Here is a 22,518-nt window from a genome sequence, read left to right as displayed (position 1 = left end):
CAAAACGTACCACATTCATGTAGGAGAAGCTGTCTTTAACAAGGCCAAATTGTTGAAGCAGAGGTAAAACGTTGGTGGTGAAGACCTCCCACCACATGTTGAGAAACTCTGGATGAATCATGGAAGGATCATGGGCGTCACCTTTCACACTCCTTGTTTTGGGATCATAAGCGTAATTCCACGGTTTGACTTGTCCCAGGAAATGCACAACTTTGGCATTTTTACCGAACCTGTCACATGAACACAAGCTGGTCAGTGAACCGTGTGCCCACAGGAAGATGAAGCAGCCTTACCTGTGTTCTTCCATCTGTCAGAGCTGTTAGCTGCCATCAAGGTGGAACCAGCTCCGCCGACCGTCCAGCGGGTTCTCAGCGGCTGTAAACAGCACAGGAGACTGCCCATCTGGTGGATTCGAACCACGAGTCTTTGTGTTGCCAGTGCAGCTCCTTATCACTAAGCCACAAGAAACTCCTTTCCATCTTTCATTAGTTTTTATAAAACAAACAGTTCGCTAGAAGTTACGAGCTAGTTAATTCTCTAATCACTGGCCAGTGGCTTTAGCGTTAAAGCAGAAACTTCAAGTAGTGGTTTAGTGCAATAACAGAATGCCAACTTATTACTGGTGGTGTTGTTGTTATGTGCCGTCGAGTCGCCTGCGACTCATAGCGACCCTATGTACAACAGCCCTAAACTCCGCTCTGTCCTGTGCCAATCACACTGCCTCTGACACTCCCATCCCGATTATCCCAGTCACTGAATCAATCCACCTCATAGAAGGCCTTCCTCTCCTGCGCTGTCCCTCCACTCTTCCAAGCATGATGTCCCTGTCCAAGGACCAAAGTATGTTAGATAAAGCCTCACAATCCTTGCCTCCAGGGAGCAGCCTGGTTTAACCCTCTCCTGGATGAATCTGTTCTCTTAACAGTCCCTGGCATATTCAATACTCTTCTCCAGCACCACAGCTCAAAGGCATCAATTCTCCTTCTATCCTCCTTAGTCATTGTCCAACTCTCTGATGTATACTAGTAAAAATAAAATGTACAACCACTTAGAAAACCATCTGCCATTGCCTAATAAAGGTGAAAATGTTGTGCTGTGCTCTGCCGAGAAGCTCAGCTCCTAGGTATCTACCTTAAAGAAACTCTTGTATACGTACAGCAAGTGATACAATCAGATGTTCATAAAATTATTTACAAGTCTTTAGAGAGAAACCCAAATGTCAAATTACTGTTCACCCAAGGATTCAGGCTTTCTCTCAATCTCAATAAGAAAAGTATACTTCTCTGCTTTTCTGATGTTGGTCACAGTCATATGGTGTGTTAGCCAACAAATGGGCAAAAGTGGTAATATATTAAGTGATAATATATATGTGCCCTAGCTCCGTATCTTTTCAATCTATATGTGGAACAGATTATACAGGAGGCTGGTCTCTATGAGGAGAAGTGTGGCATCAGGATTGGAGGTAGACTCATCAACAATCTGCATTATTCAGATGACACAACCATTTGCTGAAACTGAGGAGGACCTGAAGCACTTGCTGCAGAAGGTCAAGGACTGCAGCCTTCAATATGGATTGAGGCTCAATATCAAGAAGACAAAGATTCTCACCAGTGGGCAGACTGGCAGCATCAGGATGGATGACGAAGAGATTGACACTGTTCACAGCTTCCATTTGCTTAGCTCTATAATCAACACTCTTGGTACCAGCAGCCAGGAAATTAAAAGATGAATTGCATTGGGAAAGTCAGCTGTCAGAGACCTCTCCAAAGTACTGAAGAGCAATGATGTCAGTCTGGAGACCAAGGTGCACCTGATACTGGCCATCCTTTTTGCAATTACTTGGCTATGCATCAGAAAGCTGGACCACAACTAGGGATGACGGGAGAATTGATGCCTTTGAGCTGTGGTGCTGGAGAAGAGTACTGAACATACCATGGACTGCTAGGAGAACAAACAAGTTTGTCCTGGAGAGGGTGAAGCCAGGCTGCTCCTTGGAGGCAAGGATTCTGGGGCTTCATCTGACATACTTTGGACATGTTGTAAGGCGGGATGAGTCCTTGGAGAGGGACATCATGCCTGGGAGGGTGGAGGATCAGAGCAGGAGAGGAAGACCTTTGATGAGGTGGATTGATTCAGCGACTCAGGAAATGGGGATGGATGTGTTTGAGACAATAAGATTGGCAAGGGGTAGAGCAGGGTTTAGAGCTCTTGTACATAGGGTCACTATGAGTCGCAGGCGACCTGATGACACATAACAACAACAATCATTCACCAACAACTACTTTCATGAAAGCATATAAGCCAGTTACTTCATGCCCTAATATCCCCCTTTTAGCCAATTTCTGATTTGACCATCTTTATCTATCAATCTGGTACTCTGAGGAAACAAGCATGTCCCTTTTCCTCAGAAACTTTGAGCATCACAATTTCTTAGGTATTTCTAACCACACCATGGTTGAAATTACAACATAGCAGCGAAATGAATTATAACCACACCTATGATGCAATACATGAATTTTAAAACATACTGAGAAAAGGAAGAAGAGTAAAAATATACATTTTTACAGTATGAAAATCTCAAAAATAGGCAAAGCAAAAATATTTAGCAGAAAACTTTAATGCATTTACATTTCCTGATAATGGTTACCTCTCAGAGGGGGATGTTGTAATTGGGAAGGGATAAAAGGCATTTCTAAGATACTGGTTGTGTTCTTTTTAAGGTTTTTTTGTGTTGTTTTTTTTTTTTAAGGAAAACCACTACATTTTAAAGTGAAATTTTTGTGTATGCACTGTAACACAATAAATAATATCTTTGAAAGAAGAAGGATGAGGCTGCCTGACCTGGGAAGAAATCTATGCATACACAAACAATAAAGGTGAAATAGGGCACATGTCAAAGATGAGTTAGGATAAGTGATTTCCAGAATTCACAAGTGGGAGGTCACTGCGCTGGGGCTTCCCGGAGCTGGAGGTGCTAAGCTAGTGCAGCCTGGACAACAGGAAGGACCGTGGTGATGAGATTGCAGGGATTCTGAGCACCGGAATGTACATGTTATCAATAGGAAAGGGGGTAGCACCTTCTGCTGGACTGGATGCCGTCAGAATGCAGTGTGCATAGGGCTGACCCTTGGGTGCTAAGCACAAGTGTTAGGTTTTAAGAGACTGTGAGGTGCAAACAGCTGATGTGCTTGGCTGCTGATCAGAAAGGTGGACATTTAAGTTCACCCAGAGGTGCCTTAAAAGAAAGGTCTATTAGGGTGATGCCGGATTTCATTAAAAATTTACATTAGAAGACTGCTTGGGAACAGAGAAGCCATTGTCTACAGAAAATCTGGTGTAGTTGAACTGACAAGGTAATGTGTTGTGACCTGAAGTTCCCCATTAAAATGGTCACCCAAGCAAAGTTAAAAGCAATTTATTTGGTTTTAAAAATGGTCATTGGCACATCTATGCAATATATCTAAATTGAAGAATGGTACCAGATAAAAATTATGTGTGGGATTGAAATTTATGTATCATCTATTATCATGTGTAATCAATAAATGATTTAATATCTGGGGGCGGGGGGGGGGGAAGAAAGGTCTAGGCAAGCTCTGGCGGCCTAATAGCAAGAAGCTGCACTGCAATCCCAGAGATGAGCGGTTTGAATCCACCATATGATCTGCTGGAGAAGGAGGGACAATCTCCTCGTGTACCAGTCAGATCCGGTTTGATGGTACACACAAAAAACTAAAATTAAAAAAAAAAGTCTAATAATATACTTCTAAAAAATCTGTTAAAAATCTTAGGGAGCAGTCTATTTTAACTGGGGAAGTCATAAGTTGAAATCTATTGTATAAGCAACAGAAGTATGAAACTGGGTTCAGAGCTTAGATGAAAGTAATACAAATATGCAACTTTTCTGATTAACTACAGAGTGTGTGGGGAGAGTGTGTGTTTTTAAATCAGAGAACTATGAAATAATTCTCATCTGAGAGTAAATTATGTGTGGAGTCTACATTAAGAATAATTATTAATATAACAAAGGACAGTAACAGTCCTGAAAGATAGCTCTTATTAATATGTTAAGGCTTAGAGGTGCTACATGAATTGCTGAAGACCTCACAGCCTTTCAGCAACAGAGATGCCCAGGTTTACCTCTTTCTAAAGGAACCCAAGGAGCTGCGGTGGCAAAGGGTGTACAGTGTTGAACCTCTAACCACAAAGTTCTGAGGTATGAGTTCATCAGCTACTCCACAGAAAAAGGACGGGCAATCTCCTCCTGTCATGATTTATGGCCTCAGAAACCGGATGGAGTGTCTCTGTCAGTAAGAATTGATGAGATGGCGAGGGGTTTTAAAGGAGCCCTTGCAGGGTGGTGGTTCAGCACTTAAGCCAACAGGTCCCACTGCTCTTGGGAGAAGGCTTGACAGTCTGTTAGCAGCCTTGGAAACCGACTGCTAGGAGGTAGAACTGACTCAATGACAAGGGATTGTCTTTGGTTTTTGCTTTTCCCTGAAACCTCCGCTTTCATCATCCTACTATTGTGCTGCTACTCCAAACATATGTAAGGAAAGCACAGCCCATTTGTAAAGTTAACCTTTACATGAGTATTCTACAGTGTGTTCTGTTTTGTTTTGCTTTTAAGGAAAAAGATACTTGATATCCCAAGCTTTATTTATATATACATACACACACACACACACACACACACACGCGCGCGCGTGTGTATGTTATTTATGTGTGTTGATTGCCTTTGGGTCAAGCATGCCTCATAGCGACCCTATGAATAGAAGGCCTGAAGCCCCTCTACAACTATTTACGTTTATAAAAGTTCATAGAGTTTTTAGCGGTATGTTGTTTAGGAAGTGGATGCCACTCCTACTTCCAAATCTATATGTATATTGTAGTTAAATGCTTGCAACTCAGTGACCCTATTTATAACAGCCCTGGACCCTGCTCTATCCTGTGCCAACCTTATTGTCTCTGACACACCTACACGCATTACCCCAGTCACTGAATCAATCCATCGCATTGAGGGTCTTCATCTATTGTACTGTCCCTCCACCCTCCCAAGCATGACATCCCTCTCCAAGGACCAGTCCCTTCGTGCAACATGTCCAAACACTATCAGATAAAGCCTCAGTATCCTTGCCTCCAAAAAGCAGCCTGGTTTCACCCTCTCCAGAACGAACCTATTTGTTCTCCTTGAAGTCCATAGTATATTCAATACTCTTCTCCAGCACCACAGCCCATATATCTATATTGCCCATCTATGTCTCAATTTTATCCTTAAAACGATAGAAATCACAAATTTGTACCTAGTTAGGGCTATCACCTTAAAGTAATTAAAATTTTGTAAGTAACTAAAATTCGGGGAGCTCTGGTGGCCTACTGGAAAGAAGTTGTGCTGCAATCAATCCTGAAGGCACACTGTTCAAATCTACCAGCTGCTCTGTGGGAGAAGAATGGACTAACTCCTCCAGTGAGATTAACTGCCTCTGAAAACTTGCCGGAGGGTCACCTATGGATTGGTTCTAACTCAGTGGTACACAAAAAGAAGCAACTATTACGAGCATGGGAACTATACTTGGGCACGGTGAAATAAGTATAAAATAGTGACTCCAAGAGACTTTCCAACCCAATACAGAGACAGCTGATATGCATAAAAGCCTTCAGAGCCCAAGGAGATGCGTCCAGGTACACAGAGCAGTGCTGACCTTTGGGACTGGGTACATCAATGTGATCAGTGCAGGCAGGGAGGTGCTGAGGCTCTGTGCCTGAAGTGGGACCCAGTCAAGCAGAGAAGGTGGGCAGAGTTAAGATCACTGCTCTCAACTAACATTCACATGAAATCTCAGTGTGTGTGTGTGTGTGTGTATAAGGTGGAGGGAGACAGGCCATCCTTAAGATGTAACACTGGACTAAAGGGTGAGTGAAAGCATAAGTGTTGTGGCCACCTTTGTAGTCACTCGTCTCATTCTCATTTCCTGCCTGCAGCAATAACCCACCCCTGACATATATGTCAGACAGTCACAACGTGGGAGGCAGCAATACTGATGAAATTAATGCCAGAGCACAGAAGACAAGCTCTTTCTTTCTAACCTGTTCCTGTTCTCTGAGAGTTCACAATCGAGAAAGCAGTAATATAGAATATTAGAGCACACAACAAGATAAACAACCCAAGTGCAAAATGGACACAGGATATGAACAGATACATCACCAAAGACAACATACAGATAGTGAACAAATAACGTGACGAAATGTTCAAAATCCCTAGCTCTAAGAGAGATGCAAACCAAAACCACTGTGAGATATTTGCTCACCACAGTAACAATTACAAAATTCAACATTGCAGCAAACAACAAATGCTGGCGAGGTTGTGGAGAAACTGGGACCCTTATTCACTGTTGTGGGAGTGTAAAATGGTGCAATCACTCTGGAAGGCAGTATGGTGCTTTCTCAAAAAGTCGGAAATTGAAATACCATTTGACCCTGAAATTCCACTACAGGGAATATATCCTAAAGAAACCAAAACTGCCACCCAAGCAGATATATGCATACCCATGTTTATCGCAGCTTTGTTCACGATAGCAAAGAGAAGGTAACAACCCAAGTGCCCATCAACAAACAAATGGATAGAGAAGCTGTGGTATAGTCACACAATGGAATACTATGCAGCACTGAAAAACAAGGAACTCATGTAATATTGTACAAAATGGGTGACCCTGGAGGACATTATGTTGAGTGAAATATCTCAGTCACCAAAGGACAAATACTGCATAATGCCACTGTTATAAAACAGGACTGACATGGGGGGTGGTAGGAAACTAAGAAAAGAGAGGCTAAATAATGTATACTACATTGCAACAGATGAGGAATAGAACTGCTTAAAAGGAATATATGATTAGGTATTATTTGGATGACAATAGTCCACCATAAAAGATGCATAGGGTGGGAAGGGATTGTATCACAATGGAAGAATTTTTTTTTTTCAAAGATAAAAGCAAACTGGGGCGGGTGGGCAGGGAGGAAAATGCGCAACAATGAATGAATGGAAATCCAGGTCCTCTACAAACTTTGATTAAAATATCAATTAAAAAATAATAATATTAAAAAAGAGCAAACAAAAAAGAGAAAGCAGTAATAGTATAATGATGGTGGTGGTTATGTGCTGCCAAGTGGGAACAGACTCCTAGATAACCCTTCTGCAGATTTGTACAGGCAGTAAATTACATGGGAGGAGACTGCCCACCTTTCTCCCACAGGGCCACTGGTGGATTCGAACCATGTGCCTTTGGGGTGGCAGCACAGCTTCTTACTGATAGTTAACGTATAATGAGTACTTACAGTGCACCAGGCAGTGGTTAGCACTTGCTTGCTTGACTTTAATTAACCTGCAAAACCACCGTAAGACAAGCTGGAGGAATGAAGGACTTAAAGGCATTGTCCTTTAACTTGTCACAGTGCTGGTGCATGCAGAGTTGGGACTCCCCCAGGCAAGCTGGCTGCAGGGTATGGGTTCAGAACCATGACTGGGCTCCGGCAGTGAACAGTGGCAGAATTGTCAGGGAAAGGACATTTGTTAAACTATGCAATCATTCCCAGTCTATAGGGAGCCAACTTGAGAGCAGGATGGAAAAGGTGCACCTTATAAGCCTCAGAAAGGCCCAAGTATGATCAAGGAGCAAGCAACAGAAACTGATAGGAAGTTATAAAGCACAAACTGTCAGGAGAAAGACTGTTACCAGAGCGATGCAATTTTACCAACTCAGGAGAATACACAGAGAGAAAGAATAAAAGGATGGTGCTTCTCTGGGTCTGCAGGTAACCCACAACAGACTGAGTGCGGTGTCTAGAATCCTCCTCAGATAACCCCTTGGCTCTCCGGCAGAGAGAAGACACAATTCACCGGAAGAAGCTGCTGCGATGCTACTCAGAGTGGACAGAGTTCTCAATATTCTGCTGAGTGCAGGAGTGTACCTGACAGCCTGTGCCCCTGCCTGTGCCCAAAAAGGGCCAAGGCCAGTCCTAAACTGGCTCGACAGCATTGACAACACTTGTCTCCAGCTGGTTTCTGTTCACATGGTTAGTGTCAGCTGGAACACCATCTAGCGGCAGCTCAGTGGCCTGCCTGCAGGTCAAGGCTCAGGCCTTGGGCATCTGCTCCATGAACCTATGATCTTTAAGTGTGTCTGTATCGCTAACTAAATCACTGTTTTCTCTGTGAGCCGGGGTGTCTCCTTCCTTAAAAGGACCTGTTCTACCTACTCTCTCATAACAAGGTGGAAAACTGTATCTAGTAGACTGTCCCTTCCACAGACAAGGCCACCTTCATTTTTGAGATGCTTAAGTAGAAACGGAAATCTTTATGGGTTCCATATGTGGGAAGAACTGCCCTCTCTCTGCCTTTGAATTTCTTCAATGCTAGAAGACGTGGAAGGGTGGGAAGAGAAAGAGGTGACAGGACTGTTGTAGGCTGCACACTGTAAACTAACTTCCCAATAGCTACACAAACCTTCAGCAACAAAACAAAAAGCACAGACATCCTGCGTGAGTTGCTGGGTGCCACTGCACTGATTCTGACTAACAGTCAAGACATTCTTGATGTTAGAGGCCTGCTATTTCAGATGACACAACCTTGCTTGCTAAGAGCGAAGAGGACTTGAAAGGCTTATTGCAGAAGATCCAACACTGAAGCCTTCAGTAAGGATTGCATTACAATGTCAAGAAAACAGAACTTCTTACCACTGGAATGACAGATGGCATCATGATAGATGCAGAAAAGACAGAAACTGTCAATGACTTCATCTTACTTGGATCCACAATAAACACACTTGGTAACAGCAGCTAGGAGATCAGGAGATGTATTGCACTGGGAAAAGTGTGCAGTCAGGAACCTCTCTGAATTACTGAAGAGCAATGATATTAGTCTGAGGACTAAGGTGCACCTGATTTAGACTAGAGTCTTTTCAATCCTGTGCATTTGAGAACTGGAGAATGAGTAAGGCTAACAGAAAAAAAATGGATGCCTCTGAGTTGTGGTTTTGGAGGAGAGTATCGAATATTCCATGGACTGACAAAAGAATAAGAACAAGTATGCCTTGGAGAGGGTGAAGCCAGATTGTTCCTTGGAAGCAAGGATGGTGAAGCTTCATCTCACATACTTTGGGCATGTTGCTATGAGAGGCTCTTCCTTGGAGAAGAACATCATGCTTGGAAAGGTTGAGGGAAGACCTTCAACTAGGGGGATTGACACAGTGACTGCAGCACTGGGCTCATGTTTGTCAGAGATTGTTAGGTTGGCACAGGACAGGACAGGGTTCAGATTTATTATCTATAGGGTTGCCATTAGTTATACCCAACTCAACAGCATCTAACGACAATACTGTATGCTATTGAAACCTTTCTGTTCTTGAACCATCCTCACAACTTTAAACGTTGGCCCATCGCTGATGTCACTGAGCCAATGATCATCATTGTATCAAGGAGTGGGCAGACTTCTTGAAAGGAACAGGGTAGGCAGGGAGGTCAGCACGTGTCTGGACATTGAGAGGCAGACCAGAAACAGTTCCTGAAGGTCCAGGAGTGTGAAGGTGGAGAGAAGTGGAAGGGAGGTGGGAAGGCAGGGGCTGGAGTAGACAGTGGCTATTGTCTACTTTTTTCCTACTGTTTTTCCTACTGGGGTGCAGAAATGGACCTGCAGAGCAAGGAATGGGAACTCTTTCTTTAGAACCCTTGTTGTTGTTGCTATGTGCCATCAAGTCGCTTGCGACTCATAGCGACCCTATATACAACAGCCCTAAACTCTGCTCTGTCCTGTGCCAATTGCACTGTCTCTGACACTCCCATCCCGATTATCGCAGTCACTGAATCAATCCACCTCATAGAGGGCCTTCCCCTCCTGCGCTGTCCCTCCACCCTCCCAAGCATGATGTCCTTCTCCAAGGACCGGTCTCTCCTCACAACATGTCCAAAGTATGTTAGACGGAGCCTCAGAATCCTTGCCTCCAAGGAGCCACCCGGTTTATCCCTTTCCAGGACAAATCTGTTTGTTTTCCTAGCAGTCCATGGTATTCTCAATACCCTTCTCCAGCACCACAGCTCAAAGGCATCAATTCTCCTTCTATCCTCCTTGGTCATTGTCCAACTCTCTGATGCATAACAAGTGATTTCAAAGACAATGGCCTGTATCAGATGCACCTTAGTCTCCAGAGCGACAACATTGCTCTTCAGTACTTTGGAGAGGTCCCTAACAGCAGACTTTCCCATGGCAATGCGCCTTTTAATCTCCTGGCTGCTGGTGCCAAGACTGTTGACTGTGGAGCCAAGCAAACTAAAGCTGTGTACAATCTCAATCTCTTCATCATCCATCCTGATGCTGCCAACTGGTCCAGTGGTGAGAATCTTTGTCTTCTTGACATTGAGCCTCAATCCATATTGGAGGCTGCAGTCCTTGACACTCTGCAGCAGGTGCTTCAGGTCCTCTTCATTTTCAGCAAGCAGGGTTGTGTCATCTGCATAACGTTGATAGTTCTTCCACCAATCTTGACCCCACATTTCTCCTCATAGAGCCCAGCCTCCCGGATAATCTATTCTGCATATAGGTTGAAAAGATATGGAGATAGGACGCATCCCTGGCGTACGCCCTTCCCCATTTTGAACCATGCAGTGTTCCCTTGCTCTGTTCTAACGACTGCCTCCTGGTCCAAGTATAGGTTTCGCATTAGAACGATCAAGTGTTCTGGGATTCCCATTCTTCTCAGAGTCAGCCATAGTTTGTTATGGTCCACACAGTTAAATGCCTTTGCACAGTCAATGAAACACAGCTAGACATTCCTCTGGTATTTCCTGCTTTCAGCTAAGATCCATCTAACATCAACTACAATATCCCTAGTACCACGACCCCTTCTAAACCCAGCCTGGACTTCTGGTAGTTCTCTGTTGATGTGCTGTTCCAGTCGTTTTTGGATAATCTTCAGTAAAATCTTGCATGTGAAATCAGTGAGATTGTTCTGCAGTTTCCACATTCTGTTGGGTCACCTTTCTTTGGGAGAGGAACAAATATTGATCTCTTCCAGTCAGTTGGCCAAGTCGTTGTTCTCCAGATTTCTTGGCACAACTTGGTGAGCACGTCCAGGGCAGCATCTGTTAACTGAAATATGTCAATTGGTATACCATCTATTCCTGGAGCCTTATTTTTTGCCATTTCCTTCAAAGCAGCCTGAACTTCTTCTTTCATCACCATAGGCTCTTGCTCATAAGTTGTTTCATGAAATTCTTCTGTGTCTTCCAATTCCTTTCGATACAGTGACTCAGTATATTCTTCCCATCTTCTTTTAATACTTCCTGGATCATTGAACATTCTGCCGAAAGCATCCTTGATTATAGCAACTCGAGGTTTGAATTTGTTCTTCAGTTCCTTGAGCTTAAGATATGCTGAGTGAGTTCGGCCCTTTTGATTTTCTGACTCCAACTCTTTGCACATTTCATTGTAATATTTTGCTTTGTCATCCCGTGCTGCCATTTGATATCTTCTATTCAATTCTTCAGTATCTTGAATTCTTTCCTGTGCTTTGGCTTCTCTGTGCTCCTGTGCAATTTTCAGAGTATCTTCTGACATCCATTTTGGTCTTTTCTTCCTCTTCTGTCTTTGCAATGACTGTTTGCACTATTTCTGGATGATACCCTTGATATCCTCCCACAACTCATCTGGCCTTCGCTCATTAGTGTTCAAAGCCTCAAACCTGTTCCTGGGATGGTTCTGAACCTCAGGTGGGACAGACTCAAGGTCATACTTTGGTTGCCTTGGATTTGGTTTAATTTTCCTCAGCTTCAGCTTGAATTTGCATATGAGTAGTTGGTCTGTTCCACAATCAACTCCTGGCCTAGTTTTCACAGCTGATATTGAGCGTCTCCAGCGGTTCTTTCCACAGATGTAATCGATCTGATTCCTGTGCATACCATCAGGTGAAATCCAAGTATATAACCCTTAGGTATTAAGATTGCTTTAATCGGACTGTCCCACACTTATCCATGAGAATGACACGACCTGGGGAGGAAACTGAAAAACAAGATTCAGAGCAAGGCCTATTTATAAGATGAGCAGGCCAAGAAGGGAGGGTCTGACCGATGGGAGGATCACTTGAAGTTGGGTAGGGGGGAGAAGAGTCGCTGCTAAGAGGGAAACAGAGAGCTGGGACAGGAAGGGGGCACAGGGTGAAGACAGGAGTGCTGGCTCTAGATAATGCTGTCCTCCACTGTGTGTGCTGGAAATCATGGAAGGAGTCCCGGCTGTTAGCGTGCCTGATGTGAGCAGCTTGTCTGGACCCTGAAGCAGCCATCTTTCATGACAGTCCTTTAACTCTGATGACGAACTGCATGCAACAGCTGCACAAATGGAATGGGATTGATACAGAAAAGAGAAGGGTTTGCTTTCACAGGACAGATCAAACACAAAAAAGTTCCAAAATCCAGGCCCGTCTAGTGTTTTAATTAATTGAGCTATGAGCTTTAATGATTTATTTTTATGTTTTCCATTATATTTTCTGAAGAATGTTTCTGAAAATCATTTCTCAATTAGTTTTTCAGTCATCTGCGCAAAATTCAACATATCAAAAGGAAATAAACAAGAGCAAAGGACATATGTAAAATAATAGCTTTGCTTTTAAAATGGATTAAATGCACTGATTAAAAGAAAAAGCGTAGCTGAATGGATAAAGAAGCAAAGCCTGCAATATGTTACCTACAAGAGACACAGCTAAGAAACAACAACAAAGACAGACTCAAAGTCAAAGGGTTGAAAAAATACACCAAGCCAGTGTCATCCCTAGGAAAGAAGGAGCTAATCAATCTCTCATAAAATAGATAAATAATAGATGATGCCTTTGAGCTGTGGTGCTGGAGAAGAGTGTTGAATATACCATCATGAACTGCTAGGAGAACAAACAGGTTTGTCCTGGAGAGGGTAAAGCTGGAATGCTCCTTGGAGTTAAGGATTCTGAAGCTTCGTCTGACATACTTTGGGCATGTTGCAAGGAGGGACTGGTCCTTGGAGAGGGACATCATGTTTGGCAGAGTGGAGGGATGGCGCAGGAGGGGAAGACCCTTGATGAGATGGATCGATTCTGTGAGTGGAGTGGTGGGAATGAATGTGTTTGAGACTGTGAGGTTGGCACAGGATAGAACGGCGTTTAGGGATCTTGTACACAGATAGGGTCGCTCTGAGTCGCAAATGACTTGACGGCACATAACAACAACAATAATAGATGATTGATAATAATGATCTTGTTAATAACAATAGATAAAATAGATAAATACAATCTGTAAGAAAGGAATAATAACTGATTAAATAAATAGATAAAATAGATAAATAAATAAAATCAAATCCGTAAGAAGGAGCTAAATCTCTGGTAAAATAGACTGCAGAATGAAAGCTGTTGAAAAAGATAAGGACACTCTCTAATAGATCAAGAGGACATGGCCTTGGTGAAAACCTATGTACCAAATGATAGACCTGCAAAACACATAAAAGAACAGTTGAATAAAGTTGAACAGATTTGAATAAAGGAAAAGACATCACAATAGCAGCAGGAGATGTCAACACATCACTCTCACCAAGACACAGGTGAACTCAAACTCAACAAAGATGCAGAAGAAATAAACAATTAGCCAACTCGACCTCATAGACATATTCAAGGTACAATGAAACCCAACAAAAACTTTTTTCTCTTGTGCACATGGCACATTCTGCAGAACTGACCATATATTAGGACACAAAGCAAACTTCTAACAAATGAAAAAACATCGAAATAATACAAAGTAATGTTCTCAGATGGCAATGCAATCAAACTATATTAAGAGGATAAAGGATAAAACCCTACCCACATAAAAGCTAAATAACACCTTGTTTAGGCAATATTGAGTCATGGAAGAAATAAAATGGGAAATAAAAAGTTCCTCAAAACATATTAAAACCTCTGGGATATAGCAAAGGCTCATAACAAGAAGAAGTAAATAACATCTCTAGCAAATAGAAAAAGGACAAACTAGTCCCACAACATCTAGAAGAAAGGAAGTTAGTTATATGGGATTATTGTTATGTGCTGTCAAGGTCCTTGCAACTCATAGCAACCCTATGTACAACAGCCCTGAAACCTGCTCTATCCTGTGTCAACTTTACTGTCTCTGACACACTCACCCTCATCACCCCAGTCACTGAATCAATCCATCTCATCAATGGTTTCCCTTTCTTTCTCTGTCCCCCCAACCTTCCAAGCATGATGTCCCTCTCCAAGGACTAGTCCCTCCTTGCAGCATACCCAACATATGTCAGATGAAGCCTTAGAATCCTTGCCTCCAACGAGCAAGCTGGCTTCACCTTCTCTAGGATGAACCTGCTTGTTTTCCAGACAGGCAATGGTATATTCAACACTTTTATTCACAGCTCAAAGGCATCTCTTTCTATCATCATTTCTAACATCCCTAGTTAATTGTCCAGCTCTCTGATGCACAGCCAGCAACTGTGAAGACTATGGCCTGGATCAAGCACACCTTTGCCTCCAGACTGACATCACTGCTCTTCAGTACTCTGGAGAGATCCTTCACCGCTGACTTTCCCAATGCAATTCATCTCTTAATTTCCTGGCTGCTGGTACCAAGAGTGTTGATATAGAGCCAAGCAAACTAAAGCTGTTAACAATCTCAATCTCTTTACCATTCATCATGATGCCGCCAATTGGCCCAGTGGTGAGAATCTTTGTTTTCTTGATGTTGAGCTTCAATCCATACTGAAGGTTGCAGTCCTTGACCTTCTGTCAAGCAGAGCCCATCATTCACAGAGAACTCAAGATTGAAAACTCGGTGCTGAGTGTGACCAGGGGGCCATCCGACTGTGTGACTTGGGCAGTTCCACAATTGGGTCGCACTGTCCTGGCTGCGATGGTGAAGGAAGGGGTCACAAGGAGCAAGACTCCCAGGTAGAGAATGCCAGAGATGGTCGACTTGGCCTCCAACTTCCCCATCAACAAGATGCAAAGTATCTGGGCCCTGGGCTGCACCCTGGACCTGCTGTCCTCTCAAAAGCCTTCTTGTGAAGATGGTGCAAATCTCTGCATAATGGGAATTACTCCTCTCCTGCCAATGACATCCAACACACTGGCTTTCATGACCTCCTTTGTTCCACACTGAAGGTCGACCTGGAGGACTGGCTGTCCATCAGCGAACTGGTCAACCAGCTCCAGGAAATCACCGCTGCCAGAAACATGAAGACCGAGTTGCCTCTCACAGAGCTCCTGGGGCCTGCACCTGGCAACAGCATGGACCTGCACTCAGAGGTAGGGCTGGTGCCCCCCCAGGCAAGCTGGATGGGCCACCTCCAGCAACACTGACCTGGGAAGCTCCTTCTTTGTGCCCTGAGGGGTCTGTAGGTGATCTGCTGTGTGAAGAGGGCTAACTGTTTTTCACCAGCTCCCTGCCACTCTTAAGAGCACAGAAATCTCCCCTGCCCCCACCAAACTGCCCCAGCCACTGCTGACTCAGACACTGAGACCTGCTCCAATCCTGATTATCTCTGGTGGGCTTCTTCATCCTGACCCTTCAGATACACGGCCCATAGCCTTCCCCTCCGCCCACAGCACCTGGCCTCCATCCTTCGGCACAGACGTCCTGTCCTGCATCTGGGAGATAAGCACAGGCCAGCAGGCTGTTGGTCTCCAGGCAACCGAACCTCCTCAGAAGGTGGGGCACTGGGCTGAGGACGCAGTGTCCATGCAAGTTTGCTGCAGAAGTCCCCTCTTCTCGTCCAGAGACTAGCTACTCTGCTTAGACCCCAGACTAGCAACACTAAGTCACAAAGCCTGGACCCCCTGGCTGACCTCAATGACCTGGGCTCCCACCTCCAAGGTCCGACTAGTGGATTCCATCCTGGTAGCTTTGTTCCCAAGGGTCAACCTCCCAACGGTAGTCATAGTGCCTGGAAGAGCCAGTCTGCCACCCAGAGCACCACCTGGCCTCCCCAGACCAACCTGGCCCTGGTACCCCCAAAGTCTCAGTGGCACTGAGATATCCTAACTATGCCATAAATTTCAACATGATCTGAGGCCCAGAGGAAAGAAGCATCTATGTCTCCAGCTTTGCCCAAAAGCCAAAAGTTACAAAATGAATGAATGAATGTGAAGACCTGATCCCCAATGCAGGCTTTCCCTCTAAATCTGACCAAAAAAAAGGACCGAAGACCACGGCCGAAATGAGGAGCAAGAGATGGCTGAAAACACAGACTCACTTAGCGGTAGGCTCCATGGCCACTGGGCCAGGACGTGGGGAGGGCCCAGGACTCAGCGCCATGCCTGGCCCTTCCTGCCATCCCTGGGCCCTGGGCCCAGAATGGGCATCGTCCCACTCGCTCAGAGGGAGAGCCATTCCAAAGCTCATGCTTTTGTTGAGGTTTCATTTCTTGTTCTTGTCCCAAAGGAGAATACTGATTTTTCCTCTTCTCTCTTCTCACGGCTTGTGATTGAACTGCTGCGGATTTAGCAACAGTTTAGTTTAGACTTTCTCACATCAGAGAACGCCTGTTAGATGACACTGAACTCACTAAGCGTGTTCTTTCTATTCTTGACCCTGAAGGGGTCATCTTGCTTTATTTCATGTTTGATGATCACCATGTACAAAATTAAACTATTCTCTGATGAAAAAAAAAAATTCTCCCCCCTTAATATGAACTTGAGGTGGGGCGAGGATGTACCTTGATAATCTGGATATTTTTGCAGTGTATAACACTTGCAAAAGCAGTTACTTTTTAATCAGGCACAAATTAAAACTGATGTCACACAGTCAAAAAAGCAAAATAGCCAATGAATAAGGAAAGGAAAAGCTGGTATCAGAAAATAAAGTTCAACTGGCTTCCAGTCACAGGCAATTCCACCACAACAATCAGTGACTCAATCCTTGATTTATCCACCAAATTACCAGCTAAGAGTGGTTGTTCTGTTGTTTTCTGGTGGGTTTTTTTGTTTGTTTTAAATTCATTCATTGTTGTTTATTTAACAAGGTAAAAAGGAAACCTACAGACTGGGAAGAAAAATACTTGTCAATCACATATCTGATAAGGGACTCATATCTAAAATTTATCGAATATCCCAGCACCTTAACAAGAAAAAGGTAAACAGCCCAAAAATGAGCAGAGGATATGAATATACTTCACCAAAGAAGACACCGAGATGGTAAACAAACACACGAAGAAATGTTCAAAATCCCTATCATCTCACTCCATAAGTATTTTTTTTTAAAAAGTTGCATCCACATCACAATTGTCTCTAAATTACCGAGAGCCGTTCATTGTAACTTAGTAATGGGGATTTGTCTCAGCTTGCGTACGTCTCTTAAAATAAGTGTTCTAATTTTAACTTGATAGAATCTCAAAGAGAAACATCCAGATCACAAGACGGACTCTGAACCAGAGCCAGCAACAATACTGCTTATGTTAGCCATTAAAATAATCCCTGTGACCTGATGTTACCAAAAGATCATGACTAGTTTAGTAGCTGAGAAATAGAGCCAGTAACGTGTGGACTGGACCAAAGAACTATTTAGAATGGAAAAGGAACCATCCACGACAGTGTCACAGAGGAGCAATTTTAGCTCCCAATTAAGCTCCTTAAGCCTGACACTCAGTTTAGATAACCAAAGAAGATAGCACTGTGTGACCATCCTCTGGGAAGTATGGCAACAGGGCCAAGCATCCTCTGCCCATGTCTCATGTTCTCAGTGACACCACCTTTCAATCCCACACCTCAGGCACTCTGGTGTTCTGTGCGGCCAGTTACGGATCCTCCCTACCAACAATAAGTCATTTTGCTCGTAGTAGACAATCTCTTCTCCTACAATCTCAGTCCAAGGTTACAGACTCAGGTCTCTGCAGGGTGAAGAGCTGGTGTGGGTCACTACACTCAGCCTGTCTCCCGCAGAGAGCTATGACTCAGCAGCAAACCACCACCGGGGGCGTGAGGGACTGTGGACCCAGGGATGCTCCGGGGTGTGAGTATTCTCTTGCCATTCAAGCTAAATATTCATCCCAATAATACACAGGCAAGTGGAACGGCATCAGTCTCAGACCTTGGCTTTACTAACCTAGACTGGGACCATATCAGTTTCCCTGCCTACCATCTTGGTCTGTCTTCATGAAATTGGCCAGGAACAGCCCTATATTGGCAGGCCACAGGGAGACTGTCCCATGGCGAATGGGTGGCACATCATTCTTTGTCTCCACTAGTTCTTTGTTCATTCCTTCACCCCAAAATAAACATCTACCTGTCTGTGTCCATGCATGCACTCACTCACCCTTCCTGATACAAAGTTAAATGCCTTGAACCACTGGGGATAGAGGTCCCACCCCTTCATCCAAACACAGCCCTTTACCCTCTCCTCACTTTTCCACACTTAGATCTTTCCATTTGTTCCACACCTTTGTCCTGTAGTCAGCACATTTATCTTAAAAAAAAATCGGCCACATCTGGTAATTCAAATTCATACACTGGGCTCCGGAGTCCAGAAGCCCCGAGATGACTTTTATTCTCCACACCCAGGCCATTTTACCCACATATGTGCATATGGCTTCAGGTTCCCCATCCATATCATGATCATCCAGGCAGAGCTTCCCATCATTATGGAATCGAAGGATGAATGTAAGGATTTGTTTAGGCTCTCTCAATACGGAACAGAAGGAGCCTTCATCGGTCCACCCAACCTCCTGTAGTGCTGCCTTCGAACCTTTGCCTCAACTCCATCAACACCAATAATATCCATCCCATTCCGGAGGAACCACCTCAGAATCTCCACCCTGCGAGGGAAAATCTTTTCTCCAGTCTCTTCCCATTTGCTTCTGCCAGTGATTCCAAAAGACAAAAGTGAATCATTTCCTCCCATGTGACTTACAGCATCTGAAAACCTGCCAAAATACAACAGATACATCTTGGAGAAAGTGCAGCCAGAGTGCTCCTTACAGGCAAAGCTGACAAAGCTTCATCTCTCCTACTTTGGGCATGTTGTTAAGAGAGGCTATTTCTTGGATAGGGAACCTCATACTTGGAAAAGTGGAGGGTCGATGAAAGAGAGGAAGACCCTCATCCAGATGGATTGGCACAGAGATTGCTGTAATGGGCTGGATTATGTCAGACATGACGAGGACGGCATACGATAGGACAGGTTCAGATCTGTTTTCGGTAAAGTTGCTATGAGTCGTACTTGACTTGATGGCATCTAATAGCAACAACATGGGGTAATACTGTCAATAGCTCTCCAATTTGAGACCTCTGAGAAAAGACTCAATCCATACACTCTTTCCTGCTGGGCGCTACTGAGGTGGTTCCCACTCATAGTGACTGTCTATGCAAAAGAACAAAACAGTGCTCTATTCTGTGCCACCCTCACAACCGCGCTGTAGCCACTGTGTCAATCCTCCTCACTCACTGCAGGGCTTCCTCCAGGGGCTCGGCTCCATTTATCTCCAAAGTCTCACCATCCTTCCTCCCAGGAGGATTCTGGGTGCATTTCTTCCAAGAAAGGTCTGCTGTCCTGGCTCGCCGTGGGACATTTAATATTCATAGCCAGCACCATAATTCAAGTGAATCCATTCTTCTCAGCCCCTCCTTCTTTATGTCTGCTTTTCACATACACACATGAGGCAAATGAAAATACCCTGGCTTGGGCCAAGCGGCCCTTCATCTTTGGTAACTTTTTTTTTTTTTTAAATGTGCCTTATTTTAAAATTCGTATTTGTTTGCATATAAAATTTGTATACACTGTGTTTCATTCATACACACTGTGTTTCACACATTTTTTCATTCACTTTCTGTTTCATGTGCTTATTTTCATATTTTGTGGGTTTTTTAAAATTTATTTTATTTTGTGTGTGTGTACCATCAAATCGGATCTGACTGGTACAGGAAGAGATTATCCCTCCTTCTCCAGCAGAACATCTGGTGGATTTGGCTCTGGGCTTGCAGTGCAGCTTCTTGCCACTGGGCCACCAGAACCCCCTCCATATTTTGTGTTTTATAAAATTAATCATTATTGATCGATGCTCACTATTACCCTGTGTTTTCAGGTCCCCTTTGGATCTTTCCTAATTCCTTCACCCTCTTCTATCCTCCACCAGACTCTGCAACCCCTTGATATACCACACCCCCACATCAAACATCCTCTGGACTTTTGCACACATCTTACTAGTTAGGCTTCTACTTTCAATAATGGTCTTATGCCGGATTTGTCTTAAGAGACTTAGTCACTCAGCATAATGCTCTCCAGCTTCTCCCACGTTATACAGTATTTTTCAAAATTGCTGCTCCTGAGTGATGCACAGTATTCAATTATGTATCATAATTTCTCATTCCATCCATTTGTGGATGGACATTTGGGCTGTTTTCATTTTCCTGATATTATGAATGCTGCTGCTATGTCCATCATTGTACAAATGTCTGTTTTTGTCTCAGCTCTATTTTCTTGGGATATATTCCTAGCAGTGGAATAGTTGGGTTATATGGAACTTCTACGTTCAGCTTCAACGTTCAAAACCAACTTCCAGAGTAGTTGTATCATTTTACATTCCTACCAATAGTGTATGTGAGTTCCAATCTCTCCACATCCTCTCCAACTAATTTCCTAATCTTCCTAATTTCTCTTTTATGTTTGATGGGCAGCTTTACTGGACACAGGATCTTTAGTTGGCAATTATTTTCTTTTAACCTTCTGTATATGCCATTCCATTGTCTTGTTGCTCACATGGTTTCTGCTGAGAAATCTGAACTTAATGTAATTGGTTTTCCTTTGTAGGTGACTCTTTTCTCATGCTGCATTTTGTATTCTATTGTTACCTTGGATTTTAGTGAGTTTGACTATGTCTTGATGTTTTTTTCTTTTGAGGTCTAGCTTATATGGCATTTGCTGAGTTTCTTGATTATGGATTTCTTCTTTCTTCATAATATCTGGGAATTTTTCTTTAGTACATCTTCCACAATTTTCTCTGTGCTATCCTTGTCTCCCTCATGTTCTGGAATTCCAATCATACATATTTTGTTCCTTTTGATGTTATCCTACATGATTTTAATGTTTCCTTCATTTTCCTTCTGTCTCCTCTCTGATTTTTTTTTCTTGTGTGCTCCCAAAGAGATTCAGCTCACTGACTCTCTGCTTCATCTCTTTTGTTCTGATTTTTTTGTCCTTCCAGCATGTAGGAAACTCCTGTCATTCCAGTCTTGATATTCTGGTTTGCATTTTCATGCATTTCTGTTATTTCCAATTCTGTGTTGGTTGTATCCTCTCTGTTTTGTAATGATTTTTTAAGTTCTTGTACCTTTTTATCTATAGTTTCAATAATTTCCTTTATCTTTTGCAGTTTCTTCCATAGACATTTATGTTCCTCCAGTTAATCATTTAATGGAAACTAAGGTGCATCTGATACAGGCCATGGTCTTTGCGATCATTTGTTATGCATCAGAGAGTTGGACAGTGACTATGGAGGATAGAAGAAGAATTGATGCCTTTGAGCTGTGGTGCTGGAGAAGAGTACTGAGGGTACCATGGACTGCTAGGAAAACAGATGGGTTAAACCGGGTGGCTCCTTGGAGGCAAGGATTCTGGGGTTTCGTCTGACATACTTTTGACATGTTTTAAGGAGGGATCAGTCCTTGGAGAGGGACATCATGCTTGGTAGGGTGGAGGGACAGCACAGGAGGGGAAGACCCTCTATGAGGTAGATTGATTCAGTGACTGGGGTAATCGGGATGGGAGTGTCAGAGACAGTGCGATTGGCATAGGACAGAGCAGAGTTTAGGGCTGTTGTACAAAGGGTCACTATGAGTTGCAAGCAACTTGATGGCACATTGTCTCTGGGATATTAGATTTATTTGTGATTTTGTTCTTTTGCCCATTGATTCTACCTTCAACTGTAGCTGTTTCTAGAACTCCACTTTTGTTTCCCTATTTCTCAAGTATTCACTTTATTTATGGCTTCCATTCTTTCTTCCATTATTTGTACCATCTCCAGTAGCTGTTCCTATGACTCGACCTCAATATATTTCTTCTGCCTCTTTATCTCTGGGTTATTCACTGGGCCTGAAATATGCTCTGTTGTTTTTTTTTTAAGGAGGCGTATTTTGTGTTGTTGGGTTTGGTTTTTTCCCCCCATAATGTTTGAGGCTGCCTGCTGCATTCTTGACACTAGGTGAAGTTTATCTTGGTATATGTTAGCCCATTTCTATTATGTCTGCATAGGTATTTGATAGTTCTTTATAATGTTGTTGAATTAATTACAGGCTTAAAGTGTTCTGTAAAACATGGTATTGCACAACTTGCTCTACTGGAAGTCCTTTCTTGGCCTAGAGAACAAGAAAGTCAGTCTTTTCTAAAGTCTTTCGGGTCCTCTTTGGTCTACAGTGCAGCCCTGGGGGAATCTTGCCTTAAATGCAGCTCCCTCTCCTAAAGTCTACTGTCCTCCGTAGTCTACAGAGTGACCTGTAGGTGGCCAGGTTTCACAACTGAAGC

The 22,518-nt window shown here is 43.5% G+C and overlaps 1 protein-coding gene across 1 annotated transcript in view; it reads right to left on the bottom strand.

The window, feature by feature from the left end:
* Positions 1–22,518, bottom strand: part of GYG1 (glycogenin 1) — a 67,352-nt gene that overhangs the window by 4,934 nt on the left and 39,900 nt on the right. Inside the window, exon 7 of the mRNA XM_006895571.1 lies at positions 11–230. Coding sequence (XP_006895633.1) covers positions 11–230 — 220 coding nt within the window. The remainder of the gene's footprint in view (positions 1–10; positions 231–22,518) is intronic.

Source organism: Elephantulus edwardii, unplaced genomic scaffold (genome assembly GCF_000299155.1).
Source record: "Elephantulus edwardii isolate Elephantulus edwardi_28Jun2011 unplaced genomic scaffold, EleEdw1.0 scaffold00169, whole genome shotgun sequence".
Taxonomy (NCBI): Eukaryota; Metazoa; Chordata; class Mammalia; order Macroscelidea; family Macroscelididae; genus Elephantulus; species Elephantulus edwardii.
Note: the sequence above shows the minus strand (reverse complement) of the source record. Positions and strands in the feature narration are given on the sequence as shown.